General features: G+C 29.8%; 1 protein-coding gene across 1 annotated transcript in view; it reads right to left on the bottom strand.

Annotated features, from left to right (window-relative positions):
- The window catches only part of LOC124369463, a 215147-nt gene that overhangs the window by 139975 nt on the left and 52905 nt on the right, over window positions 1-22267 (bottom strand). The window contains 5 exon segments of the mRNA XM_046827471.1: window positions 3109-3379; window positions 4331-4513; window positions 8486-8673; window positions 9651-9779; window positions 12985-13167. Of these exon segments, the coding sequence (XP_046683427.1) occupies window positions 3109-3379; window positions 4331-4513; window positions 8486-8673; window positions 9651-9779; window positions 12985-13167 (954 nt within the window).

Here is a 22267-nt window from a genome sequence, read left to right as displayed (position 1 = left end):
TCAAGATAGTTTGAGAGCTGTTCCAGAACAATTTTCTCCATGATTTTAGAGAAAGTTGAGATGAGCATGTGTTTGAAAGGGGCACTTAAATACTACTGTTCAACATGATCTCCATACAAAAGTGATTTTGATGTTTTATATTACTTTTACAATACAAGACACAAGAAAAACCTTGTAATAACAAATTCTGATTATCTCTATTCAAAAATTCTCTATTTTACTTTAGTCAAAAATTATTTAATTCTCTTTCTTAGTATATTACAAATAAAAATAGTTTTAAATAATTTAAAGTTTATTTAAAGTATACAGAAGGCCTTCAGTTAGATTCCGATGTGATGCAGCAGGTCAAATTGCTCCTTTATGTTGTTTATTGTTATTTTTTGTTGCTTTTTCTAAACATTTTGTGTTATATATGATATTTGTGATTTTGTTATATTAGGTCAATTTAAAAGTCTTAAATTTGTTATTCTTAATTGTTAACTTATTACTGACTGATATGTATTGATGTACACAAAGAACTGAATGTTCAACTGTGTTATTAAACATTCAATTCATACTAATTTAGGCATTTATCAGAGCGATGATTTGTTTATTTATGTTGTTAACTTAGCTCAATACTTGTTCTGGATTGCTCTCCTTAAGTTTCCTAAGGTTGATAATACCTCTCAGAGTTTATTATTGTGCTACATTCAAAGAAATTGACAAGAGCACACCTTTTCTGCTTTTTAAAACAGTGTCCATTGCTGTAAATGTCTTTGCTGATATTGTTTGCGTGCATTTTCTTTAATTTTTTGGGGAAACTGAGTTCTTACTTCATAGACTGCATTTTAGTGTTGCAGTACATATGTTTAACCTAATTTACAATTCATTTAAATATGAGTTACTGTATTTATTAACCTATTCCAGAAATTTTGTGATACAACCATTATTTGATTCTTGTGGTTTCTGATAAAATTTTTAGGTGATATTCAAATTTATGTCACATTACTTCATGATTTTTAAATCTGTAGAAAACTAAGCAAGAGCCATTTTATTGTAATTTGGAGGATTTCTCATCAACTTTTGAAACTATTTTATCAGTGACAATGCTCGGTTGTCTATTTCACTCTTCATATTTAGGAATATGTCTGAAATTATATAGTTTATGTTTGTTACCTTTTTTATGTAAAGGATAGACTTTTGATGTTTTAAATTTTGAAGGGAAGACCCCCTGAGTCAAAGATTTGATAATAAAGCTACTTAGTGGAAAACACAATTCTTGATCAGTTATTACTATTATTGATTACACTTCATCTATTCTAGCTGAAGAAGAAGATTTTAGGGATTGAATAATTTTGAGTACTTTGTCCACATTTGTCAAATGAAAAGTAGCGAGTAGGTACTTTTTAGGTTGTTAATTTTTGTTATAATTCCTATGTTAAGCTGCTATGTCTCTGAATGTTTTATTGGGTTTAATACAACCCTGATAACTTTTGTCTTGATGCTATTTGAATTTATATGGTCTTTATTGGCCTTCTCCTGAGATCTCTTAACTTTAAATCACAGGCTTTCTAATTATAAAGTACAATTTATCTACTGGCTTTTGCTTAGAGAATACTTTTCTTCTGCTTTCATAAATACAATTTTTACTTCTTCAGCTTCATGGTAATGGATGTTTTATAAGTTTCAATTTTTAGATATGCATATCTGTTGTTTTTAAGGGACAAGTTATATCAAGAACTTATACAAATGTGCAGATGAACTCTGAATAGGCTTCTTCAGCTTCCTGATTCCTGATTTGGTCCTTTTTTTCCAGGTCTGTAGCGCAAATAAATCCTTTAGGCTAAAGAGTTTTCCTGCATTTAGATGTCTTCTTGTTGATGTGGTTAGTTTGTTCTGCTGGGTCAGATTATTTAGTGTGGCGAGTTATCCTGCATGATCTGAGAGGCCTGAGCAGAGTATGTCGACATTACATATAATTGGATCTAGGTTGGTGTAGACCACATCAATAAATGAGCTAGACGTGTTGGAGATTCTTGTTGGTAGATGGTTCAATTTGGATATCTTATACAAAGCAATGAAGTCATAAAAAACTATTTTTTTCCTTGCTTGCACTGTCTAAGCTATTTATTTTGATATCTCAAACCAGGCAGATACCACCATTATTGTGAGGTATCTTATTTAGAGAAGGAATAGAATAGTTAAGGCTTTGCTTATAGATGTACAGGGTGGACAATACACTCCAAGAATGTAAAGGTGCTTTCTATTTGTTGTGCTTACTTTAATATCCGCTATTTTACAGATTAGCTCCTCACTAAGGTTTTCAATACTGAGACTTTCAACTTCGGTGACAAAACTTGTGCGTTTGTAAATAGCAACACCTCCTTTGATGCGAGCAATTCTACTGAAGGTCGTATTCAATTAAACAAGTCTGCTTAATTGTGCTGTTATTCAGTCCATGTTTAGTAGTACCAGTACATCTGGGTTAATAGACGTACAAAAATGGTTAAGCTGGTTCTGCTTGTTTGAGATTCTGTCAATATTTTTATATAGCATTACAACATTGTTCATTTTGAGTTTTTTTAAATCGACTTCTGCATTTCATTTTGCATGGAGTTTTGTTGCTTACCTATAACATAATTTTACCAAGCTATTGATATTTAACCTGAGTAAGCAAGCAAGGTCTGTTTTAGAACAGATAGTAAATGTTCCTCCTTTCATAGTAATAACTGTTTAAATGTCAGTTGTCTGTAGAGGTAGTTATTTTATAGATTTCCTGTTTAAAATATTATCTTTTGTTAATGCAATGTAATACAAGGTAAATGTTTTGAATCCAAGGAGAGTGATTTAACTATTTTCTATTAGAAATTTTGAAATTTAAACATACATGAAAAAATTGTTATTCTGACAAAAACAAATATAGTTGAACTAATTAAATATTGCTTTTCTTGACTAACATGTTGAAAACACTGCTGTATTTTACTTTCATTGATGGTGGACTTGTAGTTATTGCTTGTAAATGTAAAACAATAATTTTTATCTCAACATTTTTAAAATAGTAAGACAATATTTGTATATATTTTACTCTATAGGAATGTAAACAGAGACACTCGATTAGGAGAAACTCACCTCCGATTCACTCATCTTGTACTCAAGTGTGTAGACTTGAGTTGAGGGGTCCGACTTGTCCAGAGTAATCTCCACGTTGAGAGGGCCGTTGAATATAACCATTGGAGAGTCAAGGACAAGAGAAGAATTGGGCAGAAGAGAATTGACACAGAATGTCAGGCCTAGGGCATCATCCAGGGTTGGCCAACTGCAGATCTTGGTCTCCATCCTTCCCGCAGTGAGGCCTTGCAGAGGCACCTCCCGCCCTCCTCTCACCACCACAAGCTGGTTACTGCAATCATCATACAAGTGTCACTAAAAACTGCTAATCAACTGGTTTCAACCCAACATGAAACATTTTCGAAAATACATTTATTCAAGGTCATCATTTTCAAACAGTAGTTAGAAAATGTTATATAAAATTCCACAAAAATCATAGATAAAGAAAATATAAGTTGTAAAAATTACATCAAAAGAGATAAAAATTTGTGTGCTTTATTTGTTAAGATCAAATAAATACAAACATAAAATTAATGTTTATTGCTGTCATAGAATCAATTTTAAGAGAATTTCCACAGAACCCATATTTATGAACGCAATAAAAATACGGTTTCATAGTTGTTTTCATAAGACTTTAACTAATAAAGTACCAATGTTCTGTCTTTTTGAGTTTCATGTCTTATGAGTTTTATGATGGATTTACTAAATCTTGTATAAAAAGTTTTAAATTGAGGGTATTTTCAAACATATAAATTTGAAAAAAACTATAAATGTAAGTGTATAAGACAATTTTCAAGTTTCTAAAGAACACCTTATACATCTTTATCAGAAAATGAAATGGCCGATTACAATCAAACTAATATAAAATTTAAAAGTTACCAAACATCTCTTATTTAGTGTTGTCTGTTCTTTAATGTTTAAAAATTTGTTCTTTACATTAATCCAATATAACTTTTTGATCTCCTGGACATATTTTATTTCTGTCTTATTTTAATTAACTTGTATACTATACTTCATTTCATAATCTTTTGCCTAATATGTTCGATTTTGATGTGATTTATCCATTTAATGTAGGTAAGAATGAGGATCAGAGTTTGTTTGATTTTCTTCAGCTCCCTAGATGACTTAAATACCTTATACTGCACAATAACAAATTTTCTAAGTGTTATATAAATACGGACATCAGTTTTATTAATCTACAATATCCATAAATATTTAAAATCTAAAAATATATATTACGTACTTTCCACTAAATATTTCAGACTTTTTCAAAGGAAGATTTAGAGAGATCCAAGCATATGTATAACCCTTGAGCTTGAAGTTACCAGCAAGAGCTGTGGATGTATATATCTTACTCACAACCTTTACTTCTGTCTGTTTGAAATAAGTATCCACTGCCATTGAACCCACCATGTTCACTGCTATGCTGAAAACAGAAATATATGTTTACAATTCTTTTTAATTTTCTATAAACTATGATCATCAATTAAATTTGCCTAGTGCAAAGCTATACCTGTTGCTGCACAATCTTCTCGGAATTCTCTTTGGGGAAGATTATGGACAATTACTGTTGGTATATATTACAAAAGTAGAACACTTTGTTATGATGATAGTTTTCTAAGGGTTACAAAGTTATATCTGAGTTTTCAAAAAGTATAAAATCAGCCTCAAACTGATTTCAGCAGTCTTTGTTTATATGCACAAAATAAGGATTTGATTACTAATAAAATAATAAAAAGCTGTTTTAATGCATATATGGCCAAAACATATGTGAAAGTACAGGGAAGTAATTATGAAGTTACATGATTGTGTATTTGTATATGTATACAAAACAACATATTATCGACCTATGTTTATATGACATATTTGTTTGAAATCACGATTACTATCAGAAACAAAAATTTGTGACACCATTTTCTGAACACCCTTTATATATATACAATACAATATTATATTATATAATACATTACAATATATATATATATATATATATATATATATATATATATATATATATATAATGCCGGGTAAGCATATTACCACTACTAAAAACATTTTTTATTGTCCTGCATGCCATTTTAGTTTAGTTTTGACAAGACTTTGCCTGCATGTTTTAGTTTCTAAGAGCAGTTCTAATATTGTATTTTTTTACATATTCTGTTGACTTTTGTTGCCACAAAAGACAGACATTCAAATATATTTTGTAACTCAGGATGTTTCTTATAATTTATTTGTATTATATTGATATCTCTGTAGAGTCCATCTTTGTCTGAGTACAAGATCTTTGCTCTGTGAAATAAAGAGTATACAACTTTTTTAACAGATTTGTTATTATTAAAAATGTAGATTATTTGTGTACCATAATAATCTAAATCCAAATATTCTAAGTACTGTTATCCTTCCAAATCTTTTCTCTTATATCAAAATATCACTATATATATTTTTTGTGTTCGTGTGTATGTGACTGAACTAAACGACTGGACCGATTTTGATGAAATTTTTTGTGTGTGTTGAAGGGGATTCAAGAATGGTTTAGATTCACAATTTGGTCCTATTTAAATAGTCTATTTAATTACATTTTTATTTATAAATTGTTGTTGATATTGGAGTGTTTTACATTGGATCCGGTAGATTGCGCTACAACACGTAATATAAATTGAACTAATACTTAACAGCTGTTAAAACTTTCAGCTGAAGTTCATCAAAGAGGCAGAAACATGTGTTTACATTTAAATTTTAGTAAATATTAAATTATTGTAAAGTGCTTAATCAGTAGTGTAATGCAGATTGCAAATACGAAGTTATTTAATTTTAAATTTAGATTGCGCCAATGATCAATAATCCATCTAATACAATAGAAATGCTAATTATACGCTGTTACAACTTCCTTATTGTATACAGCTGTGAATGTTTGCACATAACGTAATCTAATCTGGTTAGTTTCTTTAACATTGCGTATGGCCTTTTTACTGTAGTTATTGAAAAGCAAATGGTGATAACATACTCTTGCCCTAATACTTGAAGCAAATGCCCCTAATACATATTTAGTGATCGGTAAAAATAGCAAAATCACTTAATCATCAACATTTAACCTAAGTTAGATCCCGGAACCAACATATGAGACAGTTGTTTTGGTCAGTGCAACAGCATAAATTTATTGTAGAACCGTAAATAAATTAGACTGGGAGTGAATTTAAACGACCAGAACAGACCCATATTGACCGCAGCAACTTTTTAGTTGTACAATACACTTTCGTCATTGGGATAAAAAGGCTAACTCTTATTGTTACTGAAGCCATCGAAGAACTTCAATAAATTATCATGGAATGTGGGAGGGAAATACTAATCTTATAAAAACTGTTTCACTTTACGACTTCAGGATCCAAAACCTCTGTTCTTTAAACTTAAATCTAAAATGGATCAGGAGATTGGAATAGCTTTGAGTGACTATCGATTATCTCTAAACTGTTTATTGTGTCATAGAAAAAGAATACATAGATATATCGTCCAGTTTTTCAATAGAAAATTGTGTGCAAAGCCGTGGGTAGCTGCTAGTATATTTATTTTAATTCATGATTAACCATGCACAAGAGTAAAGTTCAAATTTTAAATTCTTCATTACTTACTCTTATATTGTTCCTTGTTATATATTGTTCACAGATGTTGAATGAATTACAGTTTTCAAATGCCTTTAAGAGATCGATGATGACATTGTCTGTCACCAAAAATGAGGAGGGGGGATAAATTAAGATCTTACAGCTGTGGGAAGCTTTTAAATCTCTAAAGCTCCCGACGGTTACAGCACTCTACACCCATACAGTTGTCATGTACACAAAAAATCTCCTTCCCAAAAGTATGGGTTTTCATTCATACAGAAGAGCAAATTATTACATTTTTCCCACCCATCACACTACACAGTTCAGCAAGAAAACCCTCTACATTGGCTGTAAACTAAACTCTCTTCTAGACAACCTCAAGAATACTACATGGATTGGACTGAAAAGACAGCTTTGGGGCAGCTAGTGGAATGACCAGTGAACTCAATAAATGAGTGTTCTTAAAATTATTAAATTCAAACAACTAATCTTAAAATCAAGTAAATCAAAACAATGTAAAGCAAGAAATATTTCAATTTTAATGATGCCATTATATGTTTTTAAGAAATTTCAAATAAATAATATTGTATATTGTCTATAAGATAATTCAAGATGGCCACATGTGGAAATAATTTATAAAATTACTCCTACATTATTACGTATTGTGAACAGTAAACTTATTTATATTGAGTGCTTGTGAGTGTGTTAATAAACATCAAATGAAGGCCAGAATCATTGTATCAACTTCTGAAACCTTTTTATTGAACACAATTCATCATTATATCCAAACACAATTAACATAAGAAGGTTAATTCAACAGTTTAATGCTTTATCGACAGACCTTTTGGAGCAGATCTAACTTGTACCTAAGTAATCCATCATATGTTCATAATAACAGCTGACTAGCGTGTGTCTGCTAACAATATTTTTACTTGAACTGATAATTTAATTGCAGTTTCTTATATTTTTTTCTTTTGATTGTACAACTATTTATTTTAAATACTTCTTGAAGGGAAAAATTTTAAAGATCAATTATATTTAATTATATTTACTGTTTACAATGTTCTCAATAAATGAACGAGTATTTGCAAAAATAAAAGGGTTACCAGCCTTTGCTATCATATATAGAAAACTGGCAATAAGAAATACCATATTATTTCTTCTAGCATTTCTGAGTCTGCTAACAGTAGGGAATAAAGTTGATTTTTTTATGACTTTTATAAAATTACAGTATTACCCAAAAATTATTGCTCAATTCTCCCTATAAAATGCACCAAAGAAAGCAGAAAATGTCATTTGAAATGATAATCACAATGAATTTTTTTTGTTTTCATCCTGAAAAAGATCCATCTATGGGGAATGTAGTACTACTGAACTGTTACAAGTTAATAAGCAGCTAAAATTTGACATGGAAAATAGATACATCTCTGTGAATAGCTGAGGAGGATTTAAAATAAGCACACAACTAATATAAAGAAGAAATTAATCAATTTAAAAATGTAATTACTATGCTAAGACTTGAATTATTAATAAAATGTAAAAAATTCATGCCTTAGGGGAAGGAGAAGATAATTTTAATATTAACTGAAAAGATAAATACGTAATATTATTATTAATTTCTAAAGACCATTTGAAAATTATAAATCAATCAGCAGCAATAGAAAAGGGAAGGTAGCTAGAAATACACTGTAGCCTAAATAGTGTTTTTACATTGAGATATTTTTGGGGATTATTTTCATTCAATAATATCAGCTATATATTAAAAAAAATAAAAATTATAGGTTTTGAAATTTGAATATTACCTAGGTTTAAGTTTGCCATCAAGGCTGAATTGTCCTTCATTAGTGAATGCTGTAGCATTAATGAAGCCAGCCATGTCAAGCTTGATGGTGGAAGTGATTATGGCATCTGTGTTGAGGGGAAATCCTATGGCCAGAGGGGTGACATATCTCGCATCACATACCAACATTGATTTTTCTATTTTGATTTCCTATCATATCACAAAACAGAATTGGTAAATACATTTGAAAATCAGTGAAACTGTACACATCTTAAGGTAGACTCCTACATTTGGCTTTTTTTACTTGTTTGAGTGTGCAATACCAACTTCTGAATGTCTTTCCTAGTTATATGTAACTTCATATGGTAAATATTAAATATAAATAATACATATTTTTATTTAAGAAGAACTAAACAGACTTTAATATTACTTCCAAACTATCAGTTTAATTTCCAAATTTCATGTTCATCTTTGTATTTAAAGCTACATATTGAATTTTTAAGTTTATTAAAACATTTCAAATATTGATTTTAAATTATTATGTGACCACACCAAAAACACAAGGGTCACTCAGAAAGTAAAAATGTTTTGCTGCAGTTGGGTTAAAACAAATTTTATAAAAACAAAGTGTATTCTTGATAACATTATAGTCTCTTACTGAAGTATTTAATACTTAATAATAATTAAATATATTTAATAACACATATCTACAGTGAAAAATTCAGCATTTTTTTCTTTTTGGATGGTCTTTTACATCTTTAATGAGATTAGGAACTTTTAATTTTTATACTTAATTTATAAATTTATGTTAATATGAAGCGAAACAATCTGACAGACTGACCAAACATTATAAAACAATTAATTTTAATATTAGGTCAAATGCGGACTTGATGGATGGACACAGTATGAAATCTCTAGTTTTTATCATGAAATATTGAATAAAATGAAAATATACAGTTCTTTTAACTGTACTGTAAAATTGCATTACATGTTCATTTTTACACCTTTTGTTATAATGAAAAGAATATAACAAACTTTTCATTGTATCCCATAGTGTCTATAAGAGAGATTAAATAAACTTCTAAGAGGCACAGTTGGGATTAAAATACCCTTCTAAAAATAGAGGTTTATCACGTCTAATAAAACCTATTACAGTTAAGAAAGTTTATAATTTATGAGTCTATTACCTGGCCACTCAGGAAATCTTTGATGATTTTCACAGGATTCAAGTTATATAGGAGGTTGTTAATGTTTTCTTTTCCAGTAATTCTCGAATACTTCATTTCATTTCCAAAAACTCTGATTGAGAGAGATGCCTGAAAAAGAACATAGAAAATCAATAAATCCCTTACATTAAAATGCCATCTAGAAAATGACACCTCTTACCAAAACTATGCACACCAGAAACACTATATGCTACATCAAGAAATAAGCCCCTCAATCTTACTAAAATATATCACGTAAGCATTATGTTGATATGCGCAAGACATTGGCATTGTTCCTACAGATTATCATCTTTTTCATTATTTGACCATAACTTTTGCTAGAAAAGATGTAGAGGTGATTTCTATTGAATAGACCTTTAAAATGACATGTCACAAGATAGGGGTTGCAATTTTAAAATTTAAAGTTATCCCCTTCTACCCCCTTTGAAAAAGGGGGTAAAATTTTTGTTATCCTAAAAAATTCAAAAAATTAATTAGTATGTTGAAAGTTGTATATTGATATCTCAATCCGGTTGGAATATATCTAGGTGTATCATGACTTAATTGAATCAGTCATTTGAGAAACACCTCATGTCCATTTTTTACCAATAATGAGTTAGACTTGAAATTTGTAGCTGGTGGCAGCACTTCTTGCTAATATTATTCTAGCCTAGAACAGCTGTTAAATGTTTAATAATTAATTGTTGTTGTAGAATAATAAGTTTCATTATTTCTGAGGGGTATTCCCGCAGACAATAACCATTCTTGCTATAGTTAGACGTTATTAGTGGCATTCTACTCGTTAGTAAAGACAGACCATAACAGTTTTTTACTCTTAATTTGTTTCAACTTAGTTTTATCTTGTCTTTGTTATGGCACTTAGTGAAGGTAAAAGAGTTACCATATTAATGATGTGTATATATAATGAGTCAGAAGAAAATCTTAAATGTAAGCATAGGTCGATATGTATATCAAATAAAAGGTCTTTATTAGTAGAGTACAGAGCCGCAAACCCGACCTCAAACGGATAACCGAGTCAAAAATGACAGCCGTTCAAAGATGGCTACAGTTTCCAACTTAGTTTAATGTAAAAAATACACTGATGAGCTTTTTGATTTTAACTTTACTAACCCAAAACTGTTTACAATTATTAATAATTGTTGTTGTAGAATAATAAGTTTCATTATTTGCAATGATTTAGTCATTAGAAGATTACTACTTACAGAGAGCTTTTTCACAAAAGATGCTCGAAGTGGCCACCTTCTGTTGTTTGACAGTGAGCTAATCGGTGATAAAAGGCCTCCACAGCGTGTTGTAGTCCTGTTTCCTCACGTTCCAAACAACCACTTTCTTTTAAGATCCTGTTCCTCAATTCTTCCAAATCCCGTGGTTTTCTTTTATACACCCTGTCTTTAAGATAACCCCAGAAAAAGAAATCCAAAGGAGTTTAGTCGGGGGAACGAGCGGGCCATTCAATGGCACCTCTCCTTCCGATCCATCTTTGAGGGAACATATCATTTAAGTAATCCCTTACAATATTCCTGTAGTGCGCGGGTACTCCGTCTTGTTGAAACCAGATTTGAGCCAAGTTTTCACCAACAATATTTTGAAGAGCTGGTATTATACGGTTTCTGAGCATGTCAAGGTAGGAAACTCCGTCTAAAGTTCCGTTGATAAAAAACGGCCCCACAATTCTTCCACGTAATATGCCGGCCCAGACATTCAACTTTTGTTGGTGTTGCGTGTGACCTTCTATCATCCAGTGCTTATTACTATCAGTCCAGTAACGGCAGTTGTGTTTGTTTACATTGCCATTTAACATGAATGTAGCCTTGTCTGAAAATACAATGTCATTTAGAAGGATTTGATTTGTATCTAACTTGGTCATCATAATTTCACAAAACTCAAGACGCCTGTCAAAATCGTCTTCGTTTAGTTCTTGATGCAATGTCAATTTGTATGGCTTAAAACCATTTTTATGCAAAATTTTTTGAATAGAGCTTTTGGACATATCATGATTGCCTGCAGCCGATCTGAGCGTTTCATGAGGATTCTCAATGAATGACTGAAGAACTTCCACACTCGAATCCTGATCGGTTGCACTTGGTGGACGACCACTTCTAGGAAGATCAGAGACAGTTCCATGAGTTACAAAACGGTCTATTGTTCTCGTAACTGTTGATTTTGATATTGGGTTTCGGTTTGGAAATGAGTCATTGAATAGGTGTTGAACTTCACTGTGAGACCGTGTTAAATCCCCCCAACCACGCATCAAATATGGTAACTCTTTTACGTTCACTAAGTGCCATAACAAAGACAAGATAAAACTAAGTTGAAACAAATTAAGAGTAAAAAACTGTTATGGTCTGTCTTTACTAACGAGTAGAATGCCACTAATAACGTCTAACTATAGCAAGAATGGTTATTGCCTGCGGGAATACCCCTCAGAAATAATGAAACTTATTATTCTACAACAACAATTAATTATTAAACATTTAACAGCTGTTCTAGGCTAGAATAATATTAGCAAGAAGTGCTGCCACCAGCTACAAATTTCAAGTCTAACTCATTATTGGTAAAAAATGGACATGAGGTGTTTCTCAAATGACTGATTCAATTATCACCTTTAGATAAGAGGTTGTTTGCCCATAACTTTTGCTAGGATCGTCATAGAAATGTTTTGTTCATGTCTTTGTTTTTCTTTTGGATTTACCTTTCAAATGACATGTCACAATATAGAGGTTGCAGTTTGAAAAATTAACCCTACCCTCTTTGAAAAAAGGGGGATTTTTTTTATGCATAAAAAGTTCATAAAAGTATTCTAATTATGTATAGTGAAGATTTTACATTGATATCTCAATCCATTTGGAATATATCTCTGTGTATCAGGAATTAATTTACACCCTGTATAAATAAACAAAAATAAAGGAAATTATTAGCTTCATAGTTTTAAATAATATACCATTTATTTCTTGTTTATTCGTCTTCTTAGTTCATAATTATTACTTTTCTACTTCAAGTATCAAATCAAAAAGGCCAAATATTCAAGCTTGTCTTATATGCAAAAACAGAATTGTGTTTTACTTTCTTCCAAAAACTTGAAAAATATCTTGCTAAAATTGAAAAATACTGACATTTTTTATAAAATGAAAATTCGTACAAAAACTTTCTTAATTTTGATGAACTTCATTGACTGTAGTAAATAAAGCCAAAGAAACATTCAAATAAATCTCTTGTGTCATCTGAAATTGCTTGAAAGCTTACATTTTAATTTTAAATAACTACGTTTTAAAACATTATCTAATCAATTACTTACCTTGGGAACTGAGAAACTGTCAGCAATCACATTTGGCAGTGAATCGATTTTTGATCTCATTGTGGAAGAAGAACTCCTGAGAAATCTCAGAACACCCATACTCTTCTCAAAATTGCTTAAAATTCCATTATTCCAAAACAGTGTTTCAGCATATTGTTCAAATCCTTCCAGATCAAGTGTTATCTAACCAACAGAAGAAGTTTTAAAACAAAATCATAGTTTTTATAAAATTTAAACTCTCCACAAAACACATCTTTGAGACTTAGTATGTATCACCCTGTATGTTGACTTTCTTTGAATGTCAATATATTTTTCACATGCTGGATATAAATTATATCAAGGCCAAATGACTCGTAATAATCATTTTTGTACCGTATTTCCCCCTGAATGTAATACACTATTTGTTCACTTAGGGTTAGATGATGAGGAAACCTCTCATTGCACTTAATCCTGAAAGAACCGTTTCACTGCTTCCAGGACAGAATATTCAAGATGATTAAGGTTGGGGGTACATGTTGCCTCTGTCAAGGTCCTATGAGAAAGGATAACAGGCACTATCTCAGTAATGTTACCTTGGAAGAAATGGATGATAGCTCTGACCCAGCCTCTTCCAGTCAAAGCTGGCAGGGGAGACTGGAGGAAATAATACTCTCTCATATTTAGATTTTTAAAAACACCTGTAACATTGAGGGAGAGCCACTTACTTTCATAGTAATCCTCAGCAGTAAACTAGATCTATTAACCAACAATTTTACCCCAATATCTCAACATTTACTGTTAGTGATGTACCCCTCCTGGACATCCATTGGGTTGTCCAGATTCAAGTGTAATATAGGCTTCTGTTGTACCTTCTATTAGCCTTCTATTGTATAAACCAGCCAGAAGTGTATTCTCCTGGGGAAATATGGTATTTGATGAATACACAAGTATTTCCTTATGTTTATACTTAAATGTAATTAAAAAGGGGATAGTTCTTAATATTTATTTATTTCTTATTTTTAATATTGATGGAATAAACTGATATGGTACAGTCAGAAATAAAGCCCTATTATATCAATACAATAAAGCTAAGGAAGATATATATATATATATATATAAGTAGATAATAATATGGGGTTCCTGGCGCACTTTCGGAGCCAACCGAAAAGCAATGTAAAAATACTGTTCAATGTACCATAAAGGAAGCTGAGAAATAACACAGCAAATCTCAATGAAAAATTAACCGAATCTACAGTCGTTCGTCTCCAAAAGCGATCGGTACATTACTATCTACTCTGTGGAATGAAAAATTAACCAAATCTACAGCTGTTTGCTTCTACTTTCTTAAGCTGTGCTTTGTAAAATGTTGTCAAATCTGCTACGAATAAAGGAAAAATCTTCGAAATCTTAATAAAATTTAATCAATTTAAAACATTTTTACTAAAAACATACTGTACTTTAATAAAAAACTTTTCTACTAAATAAACAACATGAACTCACCAAAGTCTCTACAATTTCTAGCATTAAAACAGTGCAACAAAGATGAATTCAGTGAATTGCCGGTTTATTTTCAACAACAGTTGATACCGTCTTCGATACTTTCCTTAAATGATACAGAATTCAAAGAACTTGTAAAGTCTTTTGCAGAAAAAACGTCTAATGGAGTGTTTTACTATCGGCAAAAAACTAAAAAAGTAAGGGATTACATATTTAATATAATTACGAAAGATATTGAAAAGAAAGTAAAAAATAAACAAACAGAGAGTTTTCATCGTTTTTTTATGACATTTTTCCCATATTATACGTCCTTTCAAGATAATCAAGACTTAATTGATGAATTTCTTAGGAATTTTTGTGAGTATCAAGATTTATCAACACAATTCATTAAAGAGCATTATAGAATTTTTCTTATAGAATATAGCCACATTTTGTGTGAAACAAAACGTATTACTGTAGATAATATTCCATGTGATTCCTATGAAGAAAGACACCAACTATGGTTATCAAAACAGTACTATGACGTGGGGAGGGACTGCAAGTTTTAGAGTTAAGACTTTATTCTACAAAGTTAATTGTTATAATTTCTTTATCTTTAATAGTCTTCTTTCCAGTAACAACCAAGTGTAATTTTTCATTTTTGTTTAATTCTTTAATCTTTTTCTCATCCAAAACAGTCAAAAATCTGTTCGGTAAGTGTACTTTACAATCTTCCAACCCGGCAATTATTGTAAACCCGAATTTATCTTTCATTTTCTCCAAATTCATGATTTTGTACTTCTTTTTTTCTTCTAATTCATTCAACTTCTTATACTCTTTAAACTTGCATTCACCAATATCATTTAACTCTTTCAAGAACTTCATTTAAATAGAAAAAATTCAAAGACGGAAAAAATGAAATTCGCTAACCTTCACTCGAGAAGTCGGGGAGAATGTGAGTAAAACCGCATTCTTTTCACGAGGTTCTTCGTTTAATTTCTCCAAATGTACTATAAAATCATCGAGGATTTCTGGTTCAAAATCATAAACAAATTCTACATCTAGATAATAAAAAAATACAGGTAATATCTTTTCATAATAAACGTGTGTATCGATACCTACAAACCTAATGTATTCTTTGAAAAGGAAAATAATTTTTTCAACGGTTCCAAGAGATAAGTAAAAATTTTTATTCTGTTTTCTAAATTCTGTAACAAATTGTGTTTGTTTTTTACCTCCATATTGCAATTTTGTAAGCAGATTATTCAAATGTGTTAGTTTATTTCGAAATTTCTTAGGTTTAGGTCTTTCATACAAAATTAAATTACAATCTCTACAAACTAAATATCTTTTATCAATAATTTCTCCTCTATTATAACACTTGTAACAGTTGGCATTATACTCTTCCATTTATACAAAAAGATTTTTTGTTATAAATGGAGATTATGGAACTAACTCTGCCGAGAAACAAATTTTTCAGCGCAAATGTTTATGTTTATATTTCAACTACCGAGATAAAAAGAAATGACTTTATTTTATTATTCAACTATTTAGGATATTTTGTCTATGATTACAAAGATTATTCCGGAAGAAATCGAGATTTTTCATCAGCGAAAGAGTATATTTTTGAAGTTTTAGAGGGAATGAAAGAGAATAATATGAACATCATTAACTACTGAATTTCTCTAATATCGTTCTTAATCACATCATAGGCTAAAAATTTCTCAGAAACCACAACCACATAACAAATCGCGTTTGTAAAAGCTTTTTGAAAATCCATGTTGATAATTATATCGTTCTTTGAACCAGAAATATTTGTCATACTCTTTGTTGTATCAATGACATAAATAGGTCTATTCGCTAAAAATTCTTTAGGATTGTAATACATTTCCTTATTATTACAGTAAACTTTCTTAAAATCTTGATACATCTGATACATGATTCTGAAAAGACCTCCGGAAATGTTTAAATTTTGTAATTCATCTGGATAATAAGAACCGTTCAATTTTACTCTGATATTTTTTACATCCAAACTATCAAACTTTGAAGGATTTTTTTCTTGATTATTCTGTCTATCTGTTTGAAAACCTATGATAACGAACTTGGGATTGAAGATATTTCTATAAATATTTGTAATATCGAACGAATAAGTTGTTCCGGAAATACCTTTTTGTTCAATACATTGCCAATCTAGAAAATTAAACATAATGTTTTGACTTTTTGTAATTTCATCAATCAACCTTATTTTACTCGTGATTTTATAATCAATCATTGGAACTCTAATAAAAAAATCTGTAATTGTTATTTTTCCATCAACAGGCATAACATTTCCAGTTGCAGTCTTCAGAATCACATCATCGTCTTCTGCTCTTATAAAACTTAGATAAAATCCTCCTTTATAGATCGGAATAGTAACATTTTCAAAAAATCCTAATCCAAAATGAGATAAATTTCCAGCTGCTTCAAAAACACCAAATTTAAAATCTGATTCAAAGCCATTAGAAGTTTGAGAAATAACATCACTTTTTGAATACGAAATAGTTCCTTTAATTGTGCTTAATTGGCCACAGTTTTCGACTTCTTCTATCAATTTATTGTGTTTTCTTACTTCAATCTTAGAAAATAAAAACGGTATAAAATTATCGATTAATCTAACATTATCAGTTCCAAGATATGCTTGACCATCTTGTTTTGTTAAAGTTCCAGAAATATAAAACTGGAAGTTAGACGAGCAAAAGTTATCTCCAAAATCAATATTAAACTCAGTTCTTTTATTTGGTTCATTCAAATGTTGTTTACTAATTGGATAGAAATTTTTAAACTCCGCCCTTTCAATATCACTAGCATATTTTCTATAGTCCGCCATTTAATAAGAGAAAATTTAGAAATTTTAAACATCATGTATAAGAAAGATATCATTTTTTCATCGATCTAATGTACGTTTTTATAAGAAAAGATATAAATTTTAGTAAAATAATTAAAAAGATTAGAGTCATTTTTAATGATCTACTTCGTCATATTCGGGATTCTCTTCCTTAAATTTTGCGATCTCGGTCACATATTTCAATAAAATTTGCACAGGATAGTAACCGCTATCTATAATATTGTTCCAATCAACTGTATCTTTATTTTCATCCAAAAACTTTATACTCAAGTGTTGATAGAGACAAAGAACAGACATATGATCTTTTAATTGATAATGTATATTTTCTTGAATGAACTCTGGGGACAGAGTTTGATATTTTGCAATGTTATACCAATTCAATTTGTTTACGTATAATCTCATCATATCTTCGGATAATTCATATTTTTGAGAAATGTCATCCCAATGTTCTTTTTTCAAATCTCTTTCGTGTTGTTCTTTTTCATCAATTCGAATCTGTTCTTTAAATTCTTTGATTAATTTCTTTTCTATTTGATCAAGTTTTTTTGCTTCTTCTGAAGTTACGTTCGCCATTTATTTAGGAAAATTTTGAAACGTAAACGTGGAACGTGGAAACGTGAACACGAAACGTGAAAACGAGAACACGAAACGTGAACACGGAACGTAAAACGTGAACGTGGAACGTGGAAACGTGAACACGAAACGAGAACACGAAACGTGGACCGTAAAACGTGAACGTGAAACGTAAAACGTGAACGTGGAACGTAAAAACGAGAACACGAAACGTAAACGTGAACGTAAAAACATGAAAACAACTAGATTATCACACGTTTATATTGGAAAATTTATTCAAATATTTGCCATTTTTAGGCTTCAAAGTTAGATTAATAGTTAAAAATCCGTAGTCTTCCTTCCAAATTTTATCACATAACTCAATAAAGTGGTTAAAACTCATATCAGATCCCACATAATTGTTATAAATCTTTCTCGAATAGTGATCATCTTGCTTAAAAATACACAACATATTCAGGTTATTTCTTATAACTTGTTTATCAACCTTTGAAAAGCATTGAGAAAGATAGATACAGGATATATTTTTGTGACGAGACATTACGAAATATTCCTTGATAACGTCTTGATTTTCCAAAATACAATCATCAAAAACGATTAAAGAATTCGGTTTACATTCGCTTAATGGAACTATGTCCTCGGAAGCATTATAAAAATATGATATTTTCTTACTTAAGTTCTTCTCAATATTTTCAAATCTTTCTTGTAATTTTTTATATGCGTCTTGTTCCAAAGACTTGCTAAAGACGTATAAATTGGAATAAGGAATCAACCTATTGTAGATAAAATGCAATAATAAAGTTGTTTTTCCACATCCACTTGAACCAACAATTAACAATCTGATTGGTTGATCTTTCTTATTTTCTTCAAACGTTTGAAGTTTTATCTGATCTTTTTGCTTTAAAAATTTCTCCATTTAAATAGCGAAAATGAAGCTGTTCAAGTTGACTTCAGAAAGCTCTCAATTATTTTTAAACTTGGAACATCCTATACACTTAGAGGAAGAATCAAATTATTTTATCGGTTTAAGCGGTTTTTATTCTGACAATTTTGTAATAAATATTAGTGAAAGTTCTCCTTATTGTATAGGATTTAGTGAGAAGAACATAACAAAATATTATGGTTTAAACAAAGGATATTATACCCTTCGATAAAATAAAAAATTCCCTTAAAAATTATCTAAAAACATTCAAACAATCAGATAAATCTTTAAACTTTGACGAAAACAAGTTTGAAATGCAAAAAAATTATCTCTCTAATAAAATTCAAATAAAATCACCAGTAAGAATAATGTTTTCAGCAATTATTGTAGATTTATTAGGGTTTGTTCAAGAAACTATTGAGCCAAATCAGGTATATTTAGGAAATAAAACGCCAAAATTTAGACCTTTCGATGTAATTGAAGTGCACTGCAATCTCGTTGAACCTAGTTTTGAAAATCATACCGAACATTTACACAAAGAATCTGAAATTTTGTACACTTTTTTCCCAAATGTTGCTTATGGATCAAAAATCAGTGAAAAACCAAATGAAATCGATTATATTCCTATTAGAAAAAATATTACAAGAATTCAAAAAATCGTTCTGACTATTCAATACTCTGAAGGAAATCTATTGAAAAATGAGAGTAAAACAACAATTTATTTAAGATTGCAAGTAACTAGTTAAATTTCTTTTCTATCTAAATGGAGACAGTTGTAGATCTAATAAATAATCAACTCAAATTCAATAATACAGAAATTTTTACGATTGTTGACGAAAATAACGAAATTTGGTTCAAAGCAAAAGATGTTGCAGAAATTTTAGAATATGAAAACACGAGGCAAGCTATCATAAATAATGTCGATAATGACGATAAAACAACTTTTGAATGTATAAATTACAGGAGTCTATCCCATAGACCCCGAGAAAATATTCAAAAACATACTATTTTCGTTAATGAATCTGGTTTATATTCTTTAATTTTGAGATCTAATAAGCCAGAATCGAAATTGTTTAAAAAGTGGGTTACAAAAGAAGTTTTGCCAAGTATTCGTAAATTTGGTGAGTACAAACTCAAAAACGAAAATAAGCAATTAAAAGATGAACTAAAACAGCTACAAATAACAGATCAACTTAAATCATTGAAAATAGAGAATCAAGAATTGAAAATGGAATTAATGAAAAAAGATATGGTATGTAAAGATTTTGATAAGAAAAAACACCATGTTTTTGTGTTAATTAAGAAGAATCACATGTGGGAATGGCCTTATTACGTTATCAGAGCTCAAAAGAGAGAAATACCGAAAAGATTGAAAGAACTTGAAATTGATTACCCAGAAATGGAAATTTTATTAAGACATGGTGATCCAAATAGTATAAATCTATACAACCAAATGAAAGAATCTTTAAATATTTTATACAACGGAAATCATTTTACTACAAATATGACAGAATCTCGACTGATTTATAGAATATCTAAATTACACGATGAAAATGTTTCTAAATTTTACTAAAAACTCTCGATTTATTATATTTTGTTTGTAAATGTTTAGCATAACTAGGTAACCATCGTAGAATTTTTTTTTCATATTCACAAGGCATTTCGTTTTTATAACTTTCGCTGAAAATTTTTTTAGCACAATCTTTGCAAAAAGCATCTTTTCTATCTTTACTATACTGCCAGTTATTAAATTCAGAAATATTTTTAATTTCTTTACAAAAGTAACACTTTTTCTCTTCTAAAGTTAATTTGTTCATTTTATCATATAATTCCTTACAATAACAGTCTTTTCTATTCTTTTCCTTATAAAATTCTTGACACTTTGTACATTTCTTTTGAGACTCCATTTATATAGAAAAAATTATTACACGATGAAAATGTTACTAAATTTTATTAAAAACTCTTAACTTATGATATTTGGTTTGTAAATGTTTAGCATAACTAGGTAACCATTGAAGAACTCTTCCACATTCGCAATGAGTCGGTTTATTTTGACTTTCTCGGAAAATTCTTATAGCACAATCCTTACAAAAAGCTTGTTTTTTATCTTTACTATAATGCCAGTTGTGAAATTCTGAAATATTCTTAATTTCTTTACAAACGCAACATTTTTTCTCTTCTAACGTTAATTTTTCTATTTTTTCGTATAATTCTCTCTCATATTTACTACGGCAATCCTTACACATAGACCCTAATCCTTCTTTTTTATTCTTATTTTTATAAAAAGCTTCAAAATCTTTAAATTCTTGACACTGTGTACATTTCTTTTGAGACTCCATTTATATAGAAAAAATTACAGCTTTGACTTTCTCAATTCATATTCATAGAAATTTCCGGTTATTTCTTCATTATTTAAATCTTTTATACTATAAGTTACAGGATCTGTGTTATTAATTTGATAAATTACAAAGATTTCTCTTGACCAATTGTTCTTATATTTGTTCGAAAATGTTTGTTTTTTACTAACAATTCTTACATGATCATTGACTTTAAATTTAGTTTTCGTGTGAATTTCTGGTGGAACATACTTAAAAACCGACTCTAATAACTCTTTTTCTGCATCTTTATCTACGTCTTTAGGCTTCATTTTGATTGTGCTATGAACAGTATCGTTATATTTCTTTACGATTTCTTGAAGAATATCGATCCATTTAAAGTTTTTATTAATCTCAAAAAGAACCTTCATTCTTTCATTTTGAGTTCTGTTATATCTCTCTACAATACTTGATTTCTCTTCGTTTTCAGTATGATAAATCTTAATGTTGTATTTTCTCAAAACTTCGTTAAATTCTTTATTTTTAAACTCTAAACCCTTATCTGTATGAAGTAGATTTGGTGGTTTGTGATTGATCTTTATCGCGTCTTTTACTATATCTTCGAAGGCTTTTGAAACATCTTTACCGTTTTTTCTTTTGATAGCTCTTGACCAAGCATATTTTGAGAAAGTATCAATAACATTTAACATATACTTGAATCCATCATTTTGATCCGAATAGTTAGACATTATTACTAAATCTGCTGCCCATAAATCGTCAATTCCTAAAGTTATAATTTTTCTCTTTTTAAACTTTTTTCGTACTGGTGCATGAATTTCTCTAGCTTCAATCTCTATTTCTTCTTTATTCTTCAATTCTTTCTTTACTTGTTTTTCATAAGGATTCTTTATAAATTTACTCTTATTTGTCTTACATTTTGAACATTTTGCTGCAATTCTATACAATCCGTTTTGAGTTTGAACAATCTTAGCATCGATATTTTTCGTTTTTTTTCTTACACTTGTGACAATGTATTAAATCATCTTCCATTTACATATCAAAGTTTCCAAGTTTATTTAATTCATCTAAAATATCTGTTTTATATCCATACGGTACTGTATCGATCTTATTTTCTAG

Source organism: Homalodisca vitripennis, chromosome X (genome assembly GCF_021130785.1).
Source record: "Homalodisca vitripennis isolate AUS2020 chromosome X, UT_GWSS_2.1, whole genome shotgun sequence".
Taxonomy (NCBI): Eukaryota; Metazoa; Arthropoda; class Insecta; order Hemiptera; family Cicadellidae; genus Homalodisca; species Homalodisca vitripennis.
The sequence above is the reverse complement of the archived record's forward strand: the minus strand, read 5'-3'. Positions and strand labels throughout refer to the sequence as shown.